Source organism: Drosophila ananassae, chromosome 3R, assembly GCF_017639315.1.
Source record: "Drosophila ananassae strain 14024-0371.13 chromosome 3R, ASM1763931v2, whole genome shotgun sequence".
In the NCBI taxonomy this organism is placed as follows: domain Eukaryota; kingdom Metazoa; phylum Arthropoda; class Insecta; order Diptera; family Drosophilidae; genus Drosophila; species Drosophila ananassae.
The window spans coordinates 17,619,659-17,638,653 of NC_057930.1; the positions used below are offsets into that span (position 1 = coordinate 17,619,659).

The following is an 18,995-nucleotide window of genomic DNA, read 5'->3' on the forward strand; positions in this document are numbered from 1 at the left end:
ACAGAAAAGCGCCCGCCAACAAAAAGCAAAATAAAATGTGGCCCGGCAACAACAAAAATCACAGTTGTCTGATTCGTTCGCGACGCAGCTGCCACCGCTGGCCCCCCACGCCCGCTAGTCCACACCGTGGCCCACCCACCCCCACACAAGCACTCGCCCCGCCGCCCCCCTCTCGAAAAGAACGCCAACGATTCGCCCCACAGAGCATCTTCGGTGGCGCTCGGCCCTCGTATGGCGTCGCCTCGCACGATTCTATCCATGTCGTTATCCTTCAGTCCTCCGACAGCTATCGTGCCGTACGGTTGTGCGCTCCTTTCTGCTCCTAAGAGTGTCCTGTGTCGCGCGCTGTTTTTGCCGCCAAGTGTTGCATTCGTCTTTGCCACTAACTAATTGCATGTTGTTGTTGCAGTTCTCGAGCCATGACTGTGATGTGTGTTGACCAAAAATAAAGTTCGTTTTAAGAATCTAAAAATAATCTGTACTGCTTGAAAATAAAAAATGGTTTCTTAAAATAAAAAACTAATGAAATAAACAAAACAGAGATCAACCAGAAAGATTCTTAGACTTGTTAGATTTCTACAACTTTCTAATTGTGGCATTCGATCTACTAGTTTCAAATAGGTTCTGTCGAACCCCTCACTTTTTTAATCTTTAAAAGTTGCAATATCGCCCTAGAAACCCATGCAACTTTTTTTGAGTAATTTTTTAACCTTTTGTTTTGATTTCCTAGCCACGTGAGGAGGCATTAATATGAGAACATTTTTGGCATTTCAACAACAAGTCTGACCCCCTCGCGTGCTAAGGCGGCAACATTCGCTGCCTCGGCTGCGTGTTTATTGTAATTATATTTAAAGTAAAAACAATAGCCGTGTTATTTATGAAGCAACAACCACCGAGCGATGAGCTCGATTTTTCGGCGGTCAATGTTCGTCACATGACTTCCTCTTTGATCCAGGCCGATGCGTGTATGTCGTCCTGGTAATGGCCAACCAATGTGTCTGGTCGAGTACTCGACACTGTTTATTGCCAAAATGAGGGGTGTGTGTGGTGTTTAGGAGGTCCAGGGCCCAGAACGGTGCACTCTATGGGTTTTAGGCCAGTCAACAATTGCATATTTTATGTTTCACGGCTGCCCGGCTGTAATTTAAAGTTCATTGATATCCATAAAGCGCAGAGAAAACAGACAGCGCCTGCCAGACGGTCATTCCCATGTAAATCCGATATTTGTCTGCCTTGCAATTGTTGTGACTATGTTGCGGAATGAATTTTTGCGGAATTGGGGGTGTTTGGACATTATAATATCCGCCCATTTTCAAAGGCCGCTTCCCAGGGGGTCCAGGGGCTGTTCGCCTTTCGCATGTTTTCAATTTATGTCGTTTCTCGATTATTTGCATTTTACATACAGTTTTTGATCAGTTTTTGTTATTATCTCATTGTTTGTGATTGCAGCAGGTACAAATCCGAATTTGTAGCAGACACACACATATCCAGGCCATAAAGTACATTTTGCCACTAAGTTGATTTCAAAGTCAGGCATTGTCCGCCGGGCTGGGTTCGCTTTCTGTCCGGAATATCAAAATGTATGCACCATAGATGCACTGGCATATGAATCGAATCTAAAGAGCCTTAGAGTTTCAGGCAAATCGGAAATGCTTTCGACCCCCTCGTCATTCTGACACAATGGCCGACATGTTCCTGCCAACATCACCTACCACTTGTGTTCCTGTTGTTAATAACAAGCGATAATAATCGACTTCCGGGCGGCAGAAGGGGTTAAGTGAAAGGAAGCCCACAAAAATAAGAAACACTAGCCACACTTTGCATAACTGAAGGGCCCGCCAAGTCGAGAACTTAAACTATGCTAATGTGATGCAGGGGCATAGCTTTTGCCCTGAAGCCCGATTAAAAAATAAAATTCTTGATTCGAGATAAAATGCTAAATTTTTCAAGTGTAAAATTACTTTCACCGCAAATATTACGGGGCGTGAAAATATATTCCTGATTTTTTTCATTTGATAATTTCAAGATTATCCACAGATTTGTTTTCGCCTTAGCTGTGAATATCTTTTCATTAAAGGACTCTTGTTTCATAAAATCGTAATCGTATCATAAATATTCCCATTTGAGTAATAAATAGAATATTGTATTTTTATTAACTAATAAGATTTATTCAGATATATGACTTATTTAGCTTATGTACATTATTTATGAATAATATATCACTGCCATCCTAAGCCTAGCTTATTAATTTAAAAAAAATAATATAATTGAAGACTTACATTTGTTTCTTGTGTTTCATAAATGCAAGGCATTCGTTATAAATTATCATAATTGTCACTCGAAACAATCTCCTCATAAGCTATGGGTAGAGATACGCAACAGCGGTAATTAAACAATGGCTTCTATAATAAATCCAATAAATAGAAAAATAAATCAAAAATCATTTCAAAATCAACAGTAGCTTATTTATTGATTCGTTTATACACGTGTCTTGGGAAATCGGCAATACATGGCGTTCAGCCACATCTATGCCATTTCCCGGCAAAAATTGTAGATCGATTCTTCATTACTCTGCGTCAAAATCTGGGAACAAATTTTTTTTTTACTTTTTTGTTAAATTTCCTGGTGGGTCCCCTTCAAAAATGATGAAGAGTGCTTGGGAGCCCATATGACCCACCCCGATGGTTATATCTTTGCTAATTTCCATCCGATCCTTCTCCATAAACCTGCGTCAAAATCTGGGAACAAATTTTTTTTTCACTTTTTTGTTAAATTTCCTGGTGGGTCCCCTTCAAAAATGATGAAGAGTGCTTGGGAGCCCATATGACCCACCCCGATGGTTATATCTTTGCTAATTTCCATCCGATCCTTGTGCGGAATACCTTAAACGATTTGTAGATCGATTCTCCATAAACCTGCGTCAAAATCTGGGAACAAATTTTTTTTTCACTTTTTTGTTAAATTTCCTGGTGGGTCCCCTTCAAAAATGATGAAGAGTGCTTGGGAGCCCATATGACCCACCGCGATGGCCATATCCTTGCCAATTTCCATCCGATCCTTGTGCGGAATACCTTAAACGATTTGTAGATCGATTCTCCATAAACCTGCGCCAAAATCTGGGAACAAATTTTTTTTTCACTATTTTGTTAAATTTCCTGGTGGGTCCCCTTCAAAAATGATGAAGAGTGCTTGGGAGCCCATATGACCCACCCCGATGGTTATATCTTTGCTAATTTCCATCCGATCCTTCTCCATAAACCTGCGTCAAAATCTGGGAACAAATTTTTTTTTCACTTTTTTGTTAAATTTCCTGGTGGGTCCCCTTCAAAAATGATGAAGAGTGCTTGGGAGCCCATATGACCCACCCCGATGGTTATATCTTTGCTAATTTCCATCCGATCCTTGTGCGGAATACCTTAAACGATTTGTAGATCGATTCTCCATAAACCTGCGTCAAAATCTGGGAACAAATTTTTTTTTCACTTTTTTGTTAAATTTCCTGGTGGGTCCCCTTCAAAAATGATGAAGAGTGCTTGGGAGCCCATATGACCCACCGCGATGGCCATATCCTTGCCAATTTCCATCCGATCCTTGTGCGGAATACCTTAAACGATTTGTAGATCGATTCTTCATAAATCTGCGTCAAAATCTGGGAACACATTTTTTTTTACTTTTTTGTTAAATTTCCTGGTGGGTCCCCTTCAAAAATGATGAAGAGTGCTTGGGAGCCCATATGACCCACCCCGATGGTTATATCTTTGCTAATTTCCATCCGATCCTTGTGCGGAATACCTTAAACGATTTGTAGATCGATTCTCCATAAACCTGCGTCAAAATCTGGGAACAAATTTTTTTTTCACTTTTTTGTTAAATTTCCTGGTGGGTCCCCTTCAAAAATGATGAAGAGTGCTTGGGAGCCCATATGACCCACCGCGATGGCCATATCCTTGCCAATTTCCATCCGATCCTTGTGCGGAATACCTTAAACGATTTGTAGATCGATTCTCCATAAATCTGCGTCAAAATCTGGGAACAAATTTTTTTTTCACTTTTTTGTAAAATTTCCTGGTGGGTCCCCTTCAAAAATGATGAAGAGTGCTTGGGAGCCCATATGACCCACAGCGATGGCCATATCCTTGCCAATTTCCATCCGATCCTTGTGCGGAATACCTTAAACGATTTGTAGATCGATTCTCCATAAACCTGCGTCAAAATCTGGGAACAAATTTTTTTTTCACTTTTTTGTTAAATTTCCTGGTGGGTCCCCTTCAAAAATGATGAAGAGTGCTTGGGAGCCCATATGACCTACCGCGATGGCCATATCCTTGCCATTTTCCATCCGATCCTTGTGCGGAATACCTTAAACCAGGGGTGCCCAAGCACTGCTTATGACAGAGCAAATTCCAATACCTATGCACAAAAGCACAAATACATATGAGCGATAGTTTTTTTTTTTTTTTCTATCGTATCACTGAAAAAAATTTTTGTAACATTTTCAACAGAAAAAAAAAAAAAAATTTTTTCGGATAATTGAGAATTAATTTTAGGATTATAATTATTTTCAATATGCTCAATTATTTTTCGAATTTTTTTTACTGCGCTTCCATATCGGCTTGTGACGCAGATACTTTAGCATAGCATTTAATAAAATGCCTTTCCAAATTAATTTTTTTGTTTCCGCTTATTATTATATTACATATAATACATTGCTGCTCGCAAAGAAAATTTTCGACAAAGAAAAAATGCATCGTTCCACAGTCAACCATTCTGTCCAAAACCACAACAAGAAGTGATTTTTTGCAGTGAAAAGTTTTCGGCAATCCAACAACAAAATGCCAGAAAAGTGTTGAAACTGTTTAAGTGTTATTAAACTACGAAAAATTGTTATTGTAATTTGCCTTGCCTATACTGGGAGCAGCACACGTATATGATTTTGCTCTACCCATATGACAGAGCAATCCAACAACAAAGGAGGAACGAGAGCAATGGGACTGGGCATCCCTGCCTTAAACGATTTGTAGATCGATTCTCCATAAATCTGCGTCAAAATCTGGGAACAAATTTTTTTTTCACTTTTTTGTTAAATTTCCTGGTGGGTCCCCTTCAAAAATGATGAAGAGTGCTTGGGAGCCCATATGACCCACCGCGATGGCCATATCCTTGCCAATTTCCATCCGATCCTTGTGCGGAATACCTTAAACGATTTGTAGATCGATTCTCCATAAATCTGCGTCAAAATCTGGGAAAATCTGGGATTTTTTTTTTACTATTTTGTTAAATTTTCTGGTGGGTTATTTTAATAACTGTTTATAACGGATTTTAATAACGGTTTAACAAACAAATTTTAAGGAAATAATATTTTTATTATTATATATATCTATATATATTTCTATATACATAATAATATCCACATTGGAAGATCCTATTCAAGTTATTTAGAGCTTTGAATATTTCATTTATTTTTTAAACCGCACAACAACAGACATAAATAACATGACTCCTTTGACCCTTAATGACCAATAACAGAATACGGAAAAGAAACCAGTACAATTAGTTATGTAAACAGGGACTTTTGATAGCGACCTGCTTTGTTATGGCTTCGTTGTGGGGTCCGGCTGTAGGTAAAAAGTCAAAGCCATCACCAGTCCTTGTCTCCAGCTCGTGACGTAGCCCGCATGCTCTAAATTATTAATAATATTGCTATGCCCATTTGCTAGACATTTTTACTGCCTACCACTGGTCGTGCCCCACTCCGCCGGTAGTCCGCTCCTCCCCGACTCCCAGACCCCTGTGAGCTATTTGCAACGCTGTCGCTTGTCTTTTGTAGTCTACTTTTCTGGGCATGTCATGTAAATTCGGATGCCCGTGTGCCCGAGCGTCTGACAAAGACAACACAACACATGCAGGTAACTTTGCTTTCAATTGCGCTAAATTATAAAAAAAAAATCAATAGGAACAAGCAGAAAGCAGAGGGAAAAATTTTAATGAAATGTCATTTTAAAATTGTTGCTGTCAGTTTGTGGGCGCCAGAAGTCAGAAGCCCGAAGCAAGGCCTCTTTTCCAAACGAACTATCGCTTGCATGTTCTGACTCATGGTCAGGTCAGTTGGAATGTTAATTTCAATATGAAGGAGCGTTCTTTCGCCGGTTGACTTTGAATTTTATTTTTTTCACTGACTGGAAGGTATAAAGCAATATACAGTAAGCTAATAGAGTCAGTACAGAACTTGTAAGATTGGTGAAGAATTCTGATCTTTCGACCTAAAATACTATTTTAAGTATTTTCAATAAAGTCTCTTTAGAACCAAAAATAATAGAAAAAAGATACTGCAGAGGATCTACCATCTCATTATGTTAATCTATTTATTCTTCAACTGCCGCTTTTATGGCTTGCTGAAGAAATATTTCCCGGTTGATTAAACTTGGATTACTTACGGCCTTTAGGTGATGTGTCACTTACTCGTGGGCTTAATAGAAACAGAGGAGAATTTAAGTTTGGCATGAAGCGCAAGTATTTAGAGTCCTCGTAACGATGCACGATTTGATGCTTTATTTACGAGTCCACACACGAAACATTTCATTTCCGTTCCATATAGCGTACACTGCGGCCCTTGCCACGTTTAAATGCCGTGAAGCAAGTGCAACCCGAAGCAAGAAATAAACTGAAATGAGCAGAGAGGCAGTGGAAGTGGGAAAGGGAGAAGGAAGCGCATGCAACACCTTTTTCAAAAAGATAGTTGCAGGCTCGTAGTTAATTTCTGGCAGCTGTTTGCCTGTACAATTTACACAGCCACAACACGCAAAATAAGCCCAGAGTCGAGGCAAATAACTGGGAAAAGAAATATGCTGAGTCTGCCTCCATGGGGCAGGAATATCCGGATAGGAAGTCCCCGGCACCCAACCAACCAAACACCCAACCAGTAACCAGAGCCCAGTTCCCAAAAGCCCGTAGCCCCGAGCCCGGAGCTCTGAGCTACAAGCCCTATGCCCACGGACAGAACCGGAGGTCTGCCTTTAAACTTGAAACTTTTTAATTTGACGTATTTTCGACCGGTATCACGATTATTGTTTGCCATTGTTCTGAAGTTCTGATTCTGTTTTCAAGTACTTTTTGTTGAACTTTGCCCTGGTGCCTGTTTACACGCATAAATAGCAGCGGCAATAGCCAGAAGTTGATGCCATTAGAGGCGCGCTAATGGCTGCCAATTACGAGGTGCGGTTATGCCCCTCCAGCCCTTTCTGGCCAGCCATCTCTTTATTTTCCAGCAGTTGCAGATTCTTGTTATTATTATTAGCATTGTCGGTGTTGAACAAGTGTACATGTGTATTGCAGGTCCAGCTTTGCTAATGCCACGAGTGATTAACGAAGTTCATCGCATATTTGTAAAGGACTCTGAATGCCCGAATCGAGCGAATAATCAATATATTTTAACCTTAAAAATGGAAACTCAAAATATTCTGCGTATTAGTCTGGCCAATGCCTTGAGTCTGTCTGTTAAAATTCTATTGATCGTTGTCCTTATGAGTGATCAATGCCATCTACAGAGAGTGGAAGTTCCAGCAGAAGTAATAGGTAAGTTCTCAAACTTAAAGCAGTCCACTCCAAAGCATGTATCATAATCATTACTTCATATAAACAATCAAAATCCAATTATTTACCAATAAAGCGTAAATATCCCTTTCCTTTGTTACAGTCGATCCCAAGTTTAGTTCTCCAATTGTAAATATGACAGCGCCCGTGGGACGTGATGCCTTCCTAACGTGCGTCGTCCAGGACCTGGGTCCGTACAAGGTAAGCTCCTGCGTATAAATCCGATAATAACCAAGCGTTAAATCAGAAAATCAGCTCGGATGCTGTTCGAGGAGGATTGTGCTCGGGACTATATGGATTCTCTACCATTTGGAGCTGAGGGCTCAATTACACACTCGAAAAGCAGCCACAAAACCAGAACCGAGACCAAAACCAAAACCGAAACCGTCCGCATTAATATTCATTAACATTTCACCATCAACCATCATCCCCATAGCACCGGGCCGGGTAATCTCAAAGACCAAATCTCGACACCCAAAAGCGGGAAACAAAAGTGGAATGGGAGTGGAACTGAAAGTGAAAATAAAAACATAAATAGGGATATGCCGAGCTTACCGAATGACAAAAGCGAAAATCACATAAAAAGTAATTGAAATATGAATGAGGACGTGTTAAGCGACTCCTGCCATGGTGGTGATGGTGCTGGTGGTGGAGTTCTATCTGCCCCTGTAGGTGGAGTGTCTGTGTTTTTATTTGTATTTGCATTTGCATTCCTTTTTCCCTCTTTGGGGGGAAAGCAGATGTATCCAGAGGCAGGGCCAGGCAGCCAGGTAGATCTCCATTGAAGTGCAAAGCTTTGTCCCAGCACTCCGACAGGGTTGGCATTCGGATCCAGGGGTATTGTGAGGATTTGGAAGTGGGTTTGCAGAGGTCGCCCCTCTGCCAGGTTGTTGGGCTGCCGTGCACAATTAAGCGATGTTCCGCTCAAAGATAATTGAGCAGGCACTTGGGTGTAATTACTTACTTTATGCTGACAGCCTGCTGGGACCCCAAAACAAACCAAATTTAATTTAACGGAGAATAATTCAGAGCCTTCGATTGAATTTGGTGGAAATTAGCCGAGCCTTAATTTATTTACGTGCTGCATATTCTAATAATTCACAAATAGCTTCGTGTTGACATGTCGCCTGAAATGAAGGGAACGGAAGGAAAGGGGTCCCCTGCCTCTCGTCCTTTGCACATGCGAGGCTTGGGCCAAAGGATTGACGTTCTGCCCTCACCCGGGCATTGTTTTCAGCTTTTTAGCTTACAAGCTGCGTGCTTTATCACATAATAATTTACCATGGTAATTGTACAATTACGAGCTCCTTCATAGGTGTGCTCCGTGGTGTGTGCGTGTGTTACAAAATTCCATGAATAGTTTTGGGAATACATTTTTTGTTCATAAATGAACAGCTTTGCATGGCAGTTATGTTTAATTTGGCCCACTGATGCACTGCAACTGGTTACTGGCATGCCAGATAAGGATATCATAGGAATGTGAACGGCCAGCTATTATATATTTTCAGTGCCTATTATAATGGTATTTTATTTGATTGTTGAGCACAAAAGGGAGTCCTTTCAATCAGGACATCCCCCTGAAGCCAATTTACATTCTGGTTTCAAGTTTCAAACCCTTTCAGTATAGGTTTTCCATCATTTTCGACAGCAGTTTGTAAAGCTATAGGCTTAATAGAGATTAATAGAGAATATCCAGAACACTTAATCTTATTATGAATTAAAATTATTAAAGTTTTAATGTTCATAATTTAATTTTAGGTGGCGTGGCTTCGAGTCGACACCCAAACCATACTTACCATACAAAATCATGTCATAACCAAGAATCAGAGGATCGGAATTGCCAATTCAGAGCACAAGACATGGACAATGCGCATCAAGGACATCAAGGAATCGGACAAAGGATGGTAAGCATATCGATTACCAATTCATAGCCAGTTAGTACTATAATCATCACAAATATTTCAGGTACATGTGCCAAATCAACACAGATCCAATGAAAAGCCAAATGGGTTACCTGGACGTTGTAGGTAAGTGGTTTTTCTAGGGCATTGAGGTTGAATTTCGTACAACTCTACATCAAATAAAACCAGAAAAAAGGAAAACCAAATGCTTCTCAAAGCTATTATTAAGGATATCGGTTGAGAGAGTCGCGGCTTAATTAATTCTGCCTGCCGAGATTTCAGAACCAGCCTCTGTGAATTTAGCTCCCCATGTCGACTCTTCATGGCGGAGGCTTAAACAAGTTTAACCGTCCACTGAACCGCACAAATTGTTGATTTTGAATTAAAACAGCAGCGCCATAGCTACGGCATAAGAAATTCCCGGCCTAGGAAGTGGTCAGCGGGCACATTTGGTTGTCCATTTACGGTCCGTTTCTGTCCCGGTCCCCCATCGCCACCGTGGCTTCGGTTTCCTGCACTCGTCCTGGTCCCCCTTCCCAATCCCACATGCCACTCAACTGCCTAAATACCTTTCGCTGGCAAATCTAAATCAACGCGCTATATATTTTAGCCACCATTGCAGTCGGCGCGGCATTCACCGGCAAACACGAAAAAGTATAATCAACTGGGTGTATTTGCACTGGATAATCAGCGACCAATGTACAGTGGACTTGGCTATGTTTATCTTTTCAGATTTAGTGCTTATAGAGCTCCCGATATCCTTATGACCCTTGGAGCTTAGCTCCATACCTTTCTATCTATTTTAATATTGGGAATTGGGAATCATTGTCCGTCTGTCTATTCCAGTATTCGACTAGGTCGTATTTGAAATAAGACTTAAAAGATTTGTTTTCGAAACTAGTTAGAGACAATTTTGAACCACTGTACTCCATACAGCAAACAGGAAATCGAGGGATGGCGGAAAAGCGGCCATGGGATACATTCGAGTCGAGAGCCGGTCGAGCAGTGGCAGGGGTGAACTTTTGGATAGTGGGCAGTAGTGGCACCGGAGGACGGTGGTCGCTCCTGATGATTTTCGTGACCGAGTGCAGTTAAATTGTTGACGACAAACCCGTAGAGGAAGCGGTACAGCTTTACCATTTTTCGGATTCGTATGCTGCCACTTCAGGTCGCCCAAAGTGGACGACCCTCATACATTGAAGTCTGTTCGGCGTTCTGACATTTAAATGTGGCATTTGAACGTTTCAGGACCCGGAGTTTTCCATTCGACGATTCAATTCCAAAACTGGCAAGACAATTGATATATGCCTGGGTGTGGCAGAATAATAGCTGTATAAAAAACGGAGTGTGCCAGATTTAATACGGATCCCACACCAATGGTTTCAATTACCGAGCTCCACCCTGATTTTCCGCAGTTCTGAATGTATGGATCCCTGGATCCCCACCTTGTGGACTGCAATTTTCCCGCTCCCTGGCTAGCTTTGGCCACTTAATGACCATCCAGTGGCCACTGGCCAGTGGCTAGTGACCAGTTGGCAGTGAATGGCACACAGGCTGACTCACGCGGAGCAACCGAACTTAACAAGCTGTTTGTCAACACCAGCACATTTTTTGGTAATTTACCAACCACATAATTGTGGGATATTATATGCATACAGGCCAGAGACCACCCCAGCATTATTACGATTTCATGGTTCACAGGTTTTCCGTTGTGGGTGTCCGCTGTCCGCTGCCGCTGTCCACTGCTCGTCGTCCGTTGTCCTGCCGTCCTCACCGCTGCGGTCGTGGTAATAATTTGTGTTTTTCGGGACATGTGAAAAGTTTGTCTTTTAAACAAAGGCACATGCGACGACGATTCCACAATTCGCACCGGGGTCGAAATTCAGACGGGAATATGTTTGGGTGTATGAATCATGGCCCGAAAAAGGACTCTGGACACATCCACCGTCCGGCCAAATTAGTTTAAAAAAAATTACAATTTTAAATGATTTAAAATGGCTGCAGCTTACATTCATCTCTCGTTCTCCCTTTCACCTTTCTCTTTCCATGAACAATGCAATATTTTTTTTTTAAATATTTGTTGTAAACATTATCTACCAACCACGAACGACGAACGTCTGGTGACCTCGATGGCAATCGGATGGCTTCCGTTCCTGCTGTTGCCCGGCCTGCTATTGCTGCTGTTGCTGTTGCTGGGCTGCAGTACCGCCGGATATCCTAGATTATCCTACAAGCACGGACATGGTCGTTCGCGAGGGCAGTAACGTGACGCTCAAATGCGCTGCTACCGGTTCACCAGAGCCGACAATTACATGGCGACGTGAAAGTGGAGTGCCCATCGAGCTGGCCAGCGGAGAGGAGGGTAAGTGGAACTCGCACTAGTTTGTGCACTAAAATAAGTCTAAATATAATTTAATTTGACAAATATTAGTAGTGGGATGAAGACTATATAATATAAACACAATATAAACGACAATATAAACTTACCAAATAATCACAAGACAAAAGAGTTAGAGAGTGGGAAGTATAGGATTCAATTATTCTGTTTGAAATTTCTCTCCGTGTAGCAGAAGTACTCCCAGCCAAAGCCATCACCATTCTTCTCCCCTTTCTGCTGATTTGTAAGTACCTTTGGTGCTGTTGTTGTCGACTCCGCTGCCTGTATGAGGCTATCCAACATTTTGGCGAACTTTTAAACAAAAAGGCAGCAGCAACCGAGTTGGCCGGCAGAAAATTCGCCCAGAGCCCGCCTCTGGGCCAAATCCAACCCAAGCCTGTTGATGTATAGGCCCTCGTGGGTGGTGGCAGCAATGAGGCCCGTTTGTGGCCAAAAGCACCAGCAGACTGCAGACTGCAGTGGGCCAACCCAGCAGCCATCCAGCCAGCATGCTGGAATGGTACTCCCTGCTGTTTGGTCCTTGATGATGATGATGGCGAACTGACAGAATTAGCAAATGGTTTGGGCCGATGGAAGGCGGAGGTAAAGGCGAAGGTAACAGGGACGCATAAGTGTCTGGTGGTGCAGAGTAGATTTGCTAATTGGCCTTGAAGGTGGTTCTCGCAGAGGGGCTCTGAGATTGAATTTTCAATGTTTCCATCCCAAACAGGTTAATTTTTAATAGGCAAACAGCATTTACAACAAATTTAATAACTAATCTAAATGATTTATATTAATAGAGCTTTTGGCTTTTAATTTTTATACTTTTTAGTAAGCCCACGAATGTAATATATCATATACCCCTTTTTAAAGCCATAAATTAAATATTTAATGCCACCCTGACCATCAAAACCATTTTGAAACTCTGATTTTAATGAAGAAAATGCAAAAAAAAAATCGGCGGTCACATGAACCGCCAAAATGCAGAACAAAAACTGAGCTGCAATCAAAGGTACTCTAGAAAAGGGTTCCCGCAAAATTAAAGAGAAAAAAAGAACAGAAGCAGAAGCAGAAAAACCCATACAGCCAAATGAGAGGATTTTCAAAAAAATGTGCAAAAAACTTGGCCAAATGACCTTTTCGTAAGGGCTTAAATGCCTACCACCCCGAACACCCCACACATGTCTGCTTCCTGTCCCCCAACCACTCGGTCCTTTCATTTTACCATTTTCATAGGTGCATGGAGTGGTTATGTGAAAATTCTATAGAAAATAAGGGGTATTACAAAATTGGTGTCTGCACTTGGCTGAAAAATGAAGTAGCATAATAAGTATATTTTATGAACTTCAAAAAATGCGACTTGAATATTTCAAGACAAGGAATGTTTAAACCATTTTGCATTTTAAAAACTGCACATTTTTTAAAAAGGATTTGATTTTATTCTACATTTGATTGTTTCTTGTGTATTTGGGTTTCAACATAAAAAGTCAAATTTTATATTACGACGCAGTGGAACAAAATTACACGCTTTTGGTGGCTATTACGTTTAATAGCACACTGTAAGCCAATCCGAAAGGCACAAAAACTGGCGAAAAAGTGAGGCTAATGAGCGACTCGACTGGTCCAAAGTAGTGACCGCGTCCAAATACCGAATCAATAAACGAAAAATCGGCTTATTATTGTGTCCAGCAACTTAACCTAACAGTATCAAGTGCAAACTAGCCAGCATTTCCGTTTCCGGTCCACCCGAAACACAATCACACCCTCGTCGTCTGTGTGCCTGCCGGCTTAGCCCGGGCACTGTGCAATTTTTATAATATAAAGCACAGTTCGGCTATCAGGACAGGATGTTCTGCCACGAACCCACCAAAATGGCCAGCAACTCCATAAAAGTCAACATAGTATACATATTAGAATAGTTTTTCTATGCATACAAGTTTTGTTGAATGCGGGCACTGAAGGTAGCGCCATTGCGGATAGAAAACTGCGGTAATAACTGTGTGGTAATACAGATACTTGGTTGTTATGTGTATCTGTAGAGCCAATAGCTACAAAGTGGCCCTAAGAAATTAATTTTTACAAGGAAACATGGGCCATAATACATACAAATAGTATACAAAAATGTATAGTTTATAGATTTAATTTAAATTGCATTATCACTAGAGTCTTGAGAAGTATTCTTTATAATTCTTTACAGTCCCCAGTATTGAGGGAACAGACCTGGTAATACCAAATGTCAAACGTCAACATATGGGCGCTTACCTCTGCATAGCCTCCAATGGAGTTCCACCCTCGGTGAGCAAACGGATAACCCTCGTAGTGCACTGTAAGTTATTAAACAGATGCTGCCAGAAAATGCACTTTACATAACTAATAAATACCTGCCAGTTCCACCGATGATCACTGTCCAAAATCAGTTAATAGGAGCTGTCGAGGGAAAAGGCGTTACTCTGGAATGCGAATCAGAGGCCTATCCCAAGTCCATCAACTACTGGACCCGGGAACGAGGAGAGATAGTGCCGCCAGGTGAGATATTCAGATTGAATCCAGAGAGCAAACATTTAAAATGTCATAAACCGTGACCAGCACATTAGTCGGGATACCGAATCCTGCGAGATAAAGTTCACAGCCATGTCAAGGGGTCCTTGTCGCCGCCGACTAACGAACTGATGACCGCTAAGTGCGGAACTGCACGCGACAGACCCAGACACACCAAAAAAGTTGTTAATTAGCTGATTTAGAGACTCGCCAGAGACGGAGCAAACTGCTGTGGTTTACCCCGAAAACATCCTCCTCTTCCCAGTCCTTCCAGAGGGCAAAGGAGGGCGACATTCTCGAGGGGAGGGCTTAGCTCGGCAAGGAGCGACTGGGATAACTGTTTTCGTATCCGTTGTCATAAATGGAAATAAAATTAATTTACAATTTTGTGCCTGGCAGATTTTAATTGACAACAGAAAAACCGAACCGAGAGCATACCCAGATCCGACCCGAAATCCCCTCAGCCCCCAGCTATCCAGGCTATGGTGTGACATGCGTTCGTGCATAAATTTTATGCCTGTCAGCAACATTGTTGAAACTTTAGCCCGCCAGTCCGCCCGTCTGCTCGTCCGCCAGTACGTACTCGGCGGCGATGTGCGCGTGACATGCATTTAATTATTAAATAACGCAAAATTTCAATTAAACATTAATTAGTTTATTATTTTAATGAAGTATTAACTCGGAAATCAAACCTATCGCCATACAGGTGGGAAATACACGGCCAATGTTACGGAAATTGGGGGCTATCGCAATGCAATGCGACTCCACATCAATCCCCTGTCTCAGTCGGAATTCGGGGCCTATCGATGTGTGGCGAAGAACTCCCTCGGTGATACCGATGGCACCATCAAGCTATATAGTAAGTATCCTCCTCAAGGTCCTAACAAAGTTCAGTTATGGAATTGCAAACGATTTAATTAGGAATACCGCCAAACGCTGTGAATTATGTGGAAAACTTCGAGGTGCGACACAAAGGTGAGTCTGAGAAGATTAATTTCTTTGTTCAATACCCTCAAACCGAACAGGATAAGATTTTCAAGCTACCCCAGAGCGAGCAGAGTAGATAAAGTGCGGGAAAAGAAAAATTTAATAGCCACTTGGCATACATTTAAGATGCTCAGAAAATATTCAGTATTTCCCGACTTGGCTTGGCAGGAATCATGGGAAATATAAAGCTGGAGGAAAAAAGCAGGGGCAAGCACGAGAAAAAGCACATAAATAATTCATACGCCATGCAAATCCGTTCCAAATCGTCAACGCCACGGATCAGGTGGATGTTGGCAGGTCGGCGGTCGAGAGTTTGGTGGAAAAAGGTTGATTGCTGCCTCCAGACAAGCAGACCTGTAGACCTCCAGACCTCCAGATTCCCCGACTGCTGAGTCCAAAGTAAGAAAGATGGTAGTGGAAATTGAAACTCAACAAACTGCGACAAGTTTATTATGAATATGCATTCAAATGAATGAGAATCTTTTTTTAGGAGTTACTTATAAATACTAAGCTTCTGTGCCGCATTTTCCCACCAACTTGAGCGAAATTCAATGATTCCATTTCTCCGTCACAGGCAAAAAGCGGACGAAAAGCTCCGAGTCGTATCATCCGGCCAGGGCCCAGGAGCACAGTGGCGAGGACATGGAGAACCCCGGTAAGAGAAAAGGTAAGAAGCGGATGGTAAATGGCACGACGGCAGAGGTTGCGGCGAGTGCGGCTTGCCGATTAGGGTTATGGGCCATATTTCAAGCATTTTCCTTGCGGTTTGGGTCCAGTTTAACAGGCCACTTGAGACAGGACGAATGCCATAAAAAGGATACCCTGCCCGAACAGTTGGCCCAGCCCGTCACTGTTTAACAGATTTTCACACTAATTTGCGTAGCAACAAAAAAAAGAACTCAACAAAAAGGACGGCACGGGGGTCCTGTTCGGCTGTTCTGGTGGCCAGGTGGCACAGGTAAGGACTCCAGCTTCTCGGAGGTCTTAGGGCATAATTGTATATCAATAAACACGCTCGGGCTGGCTTTATGGCAATTTAATGATTTGTAAATACTTGGCCACAATCAAATAAAATCGTTTCATGGCCAACAGTTGAAGTATTCGTATTGCTCCCTTATTTTATTTGATGGCGTGGAAAAAAAGCCAAGGGATGGGCCGTAACTTTGGTACAATTCATTTCAATTATTAGAAATATAAAAGAAAAGTTTTATATGAGCTTCCTTTATTTACTTACACATTTATGTAATCATCCAATTAAGGTTAAAAATTAAAGTATTTAGTGGGGTCTTTGGCATCAACCTATAGGTTATAGGTCTATGCTGTCAGCCGGACTTATCACACTTGTCTCTGCCTGTCAATCGCCTGCAAAACCAAAACCTCGGCTTGGACCTGATAATCACTTAGCCAATTTCCGCTGCGTTGGCCCAGGTATCCCATTAACAACGAATTTCTTTCCGCAGCCGATTTGAGCCTCAGTGCGGAGGGCATCGACGGCATTTACGGATCCTCGGCCGCTCCGACCAGGCTGCAGCCACATCAGCATTTGGTCTTCAAGGGACTGCTTTTGGCAGTGGCCGTGTCCGTGGCGGTGGCGGGAATGATGCGGAACACCCGGATGACACAGCTGCCACAAACACTGACGCATGTTTGACACAGACGCCATGTAGACACGAAGGACATGGAGTTGTCCCTGGATCTCGGCTGGGCTGAGTTGTAGTCCGTGGAAGTGGCAGCGCGACGACGATTGAGTTTGTCAATGCCAAACGTTAGTGGGTGCTGATTTATGGCTCGTTGTGGCTGCTTTTAGTTAAAGTCTGCCAACGCGGCATTACATATATCATCGCCTTCTCGACGGAGTGCGGTCCGCATCTGTAGTTAGTAAGTAAACAGGCTTCCTTTTCCCCAATCCCACTTTCCTACTCCCAAGAATCAATCGAGTTTAGGTTCGAGTTTATGCCAGCATATATTTTGTAAAAATCACAGGGTGCAAGTCGATTGCATAAAATGTATATAGAAGCTCTGCACGATTTTTGAGGCTCTCCTGCCGGTTAAGAAGGAGATACTACCCCGTTGTGTATTATATTGTATAAACCTGATGTGAGAGACTGGATCTGTGCAAATTAAAGTTTAATTGCCGATTAATTGAGAGCTAGAGTGTATAGTTTTCGTCAGGGCTAACGTTTAGCTATTAAGGAAAGAGGAAAGGTCAAGAGCAATTAACCTTTTGGGGGCAGATGTTGTGGGCAGCAGATAAATATCACACATATTCCACAGATTATGGCTACAATCGGAAATATTTATAGACAAAAAAAGTAAATCTTCGCCAAATGCTCAGCAATGTGCTTTGTCAAAAAATATATTATATATTTAAGGCTGTATACGAATGATCCGAATTAAAATCAGCCATAATAATGCTCAATCGGTTTTCTTAATCCCGCTTCATTGCTCCCGAAGTTATTGGAACTACCTTTAGGCGTTCAACCATATATGGATCGTATATAAAAAAAAATGTTATAAAAACAACGCATACATATCATTTACATAATTAATAAAATTAAAAATAAAATGGAAGAAAAAATTGGGTACTTGGTTGCGGATTAAAATAAAAACTAAATTATATTGATTCAGAGGCCAAAACAAATTTGGAATAATTAATTGGAGGTTCTAGCAGAGAGATTAAACAATATTTTTAGCCTCTTACATTTCCTGTGCATTTCCTTAAATAACTGTTAATGTTGTTATGGACTAAACATCAGATCCGACTTCCAAACCAAGAAAAATTAAAATTAAAGAAATGTAAACTATTTAGTTGCGTTTTTCCTTCTTTTGCTAAAATGGGCTAGATCACAAGATCTTGCCATCCAATGAAGCAAAAATGCTCCAATATAATTGAAGTTGTTAAATTATAAAAATGTATAGGTAAAGTTATACCTATTGCTATTATTATGAGCATAAATATACCATAAATACACCTATAAAGTATATATAAATATGTAATATATAAATGTAAACGCAACTTGGATAAAGTTACATGTAATTATAAAATAAATAAAAAACTGATATTAAAACTTATTTATTTTTACTGGGCATGTGATACAATTTAAAACCTTTATTCCTTTATAAGGTCAACTCTTTTGGTTGTTTGGTACTTTGCTGGTTTTGTGGAACTATCAAATGGCCACAAAAGGCTTGCATGAATTAGAAATATACCAAAATGGACACTAAAAAATCAAATTAAAAGCGGCAACAAATTTGAAATAAAAAAAAATTACTTTCATTAAGGAAACTTTAAGTGCGGGCCAACACGCAAAACCAAACCAAACCAAACCAAACCGTACCGAACCGAACCAACAAAGCAAAGCCAAAATTAGAAAACACAACTCGGGAAACTCTTTAAAAAGCTTTGGCTAATAAAAAGCCCTAACCATTTCGACCAAGTCTGCATGAGTGTTGTGCCAGTGTGAGAGTGTGTATGAGTGTGCCAGTGTGTGTTTGTATGAGTTACGAGTAGTTTTTATTACATTTGTTTCCAGGAATTTTCAGACATGCCAAAACAGGTGCCACCGCAGCACCGCTCGGCTTACGTGAGCTGCTTGTTTGCT

General features: G+C 41.4%; 1 protein-coding gene across 5 annotated transcripts; it reads left to right on the top strand.

Moving 5' to 3' along the window:
• The first annotated feature begins 278 nt into the window (after nucleotides 1–278).
• LOC6497139 (limbic system-associated membrane protein) lies at nucleotides 279–18,455 on the top strand. 5 transcript variants are annotated; one of them, XM_001962643.4, is made up of 12 exons: nucleotides 279–450; nucleotides 7,333–7,572; nucleotides 7,694–7,791; nucleotides 9,349–9,494; nucleotides 9,556–9,617; nucleotides 11,695–11,853; nucleotides 14,066–14,194; nucleotides 14,257–14,394; nucleotides 15,113–15,265; nucleotides 15,328–15,381; nucleotides 15,968–16,060; nucleotides 16,854–18,455. In XM_001962643.4, exons 2-12 carry the CDS (start codon nucleotides 7,347–7,349, stop codon nucleotides 17,042–17,044), a joined length of 1,449 nt encoding a protein of 482 aa, XP_001962679.2. In that variant the 5' UTR covers nucleotides 279–450; nucleotides 7,333–7,346; the 3' UTR covers nucleotides 17,045–18,455. The 5 variants fall into 5 exon arrangements, with proteins under 5 accessions (XP_001962679.2, XP_032311259.1, XP_032311257.1 ...); XM_032455368.2 differs by having other exon boundaries at nucleotides 15,968–16,048; XM_032455366.2 differs by having other exon boundaries at nucleotides 279–430.
• The last annotated feature ends 540 nt before the right edge of the window (nucleotides 18,456–18,995 follow it).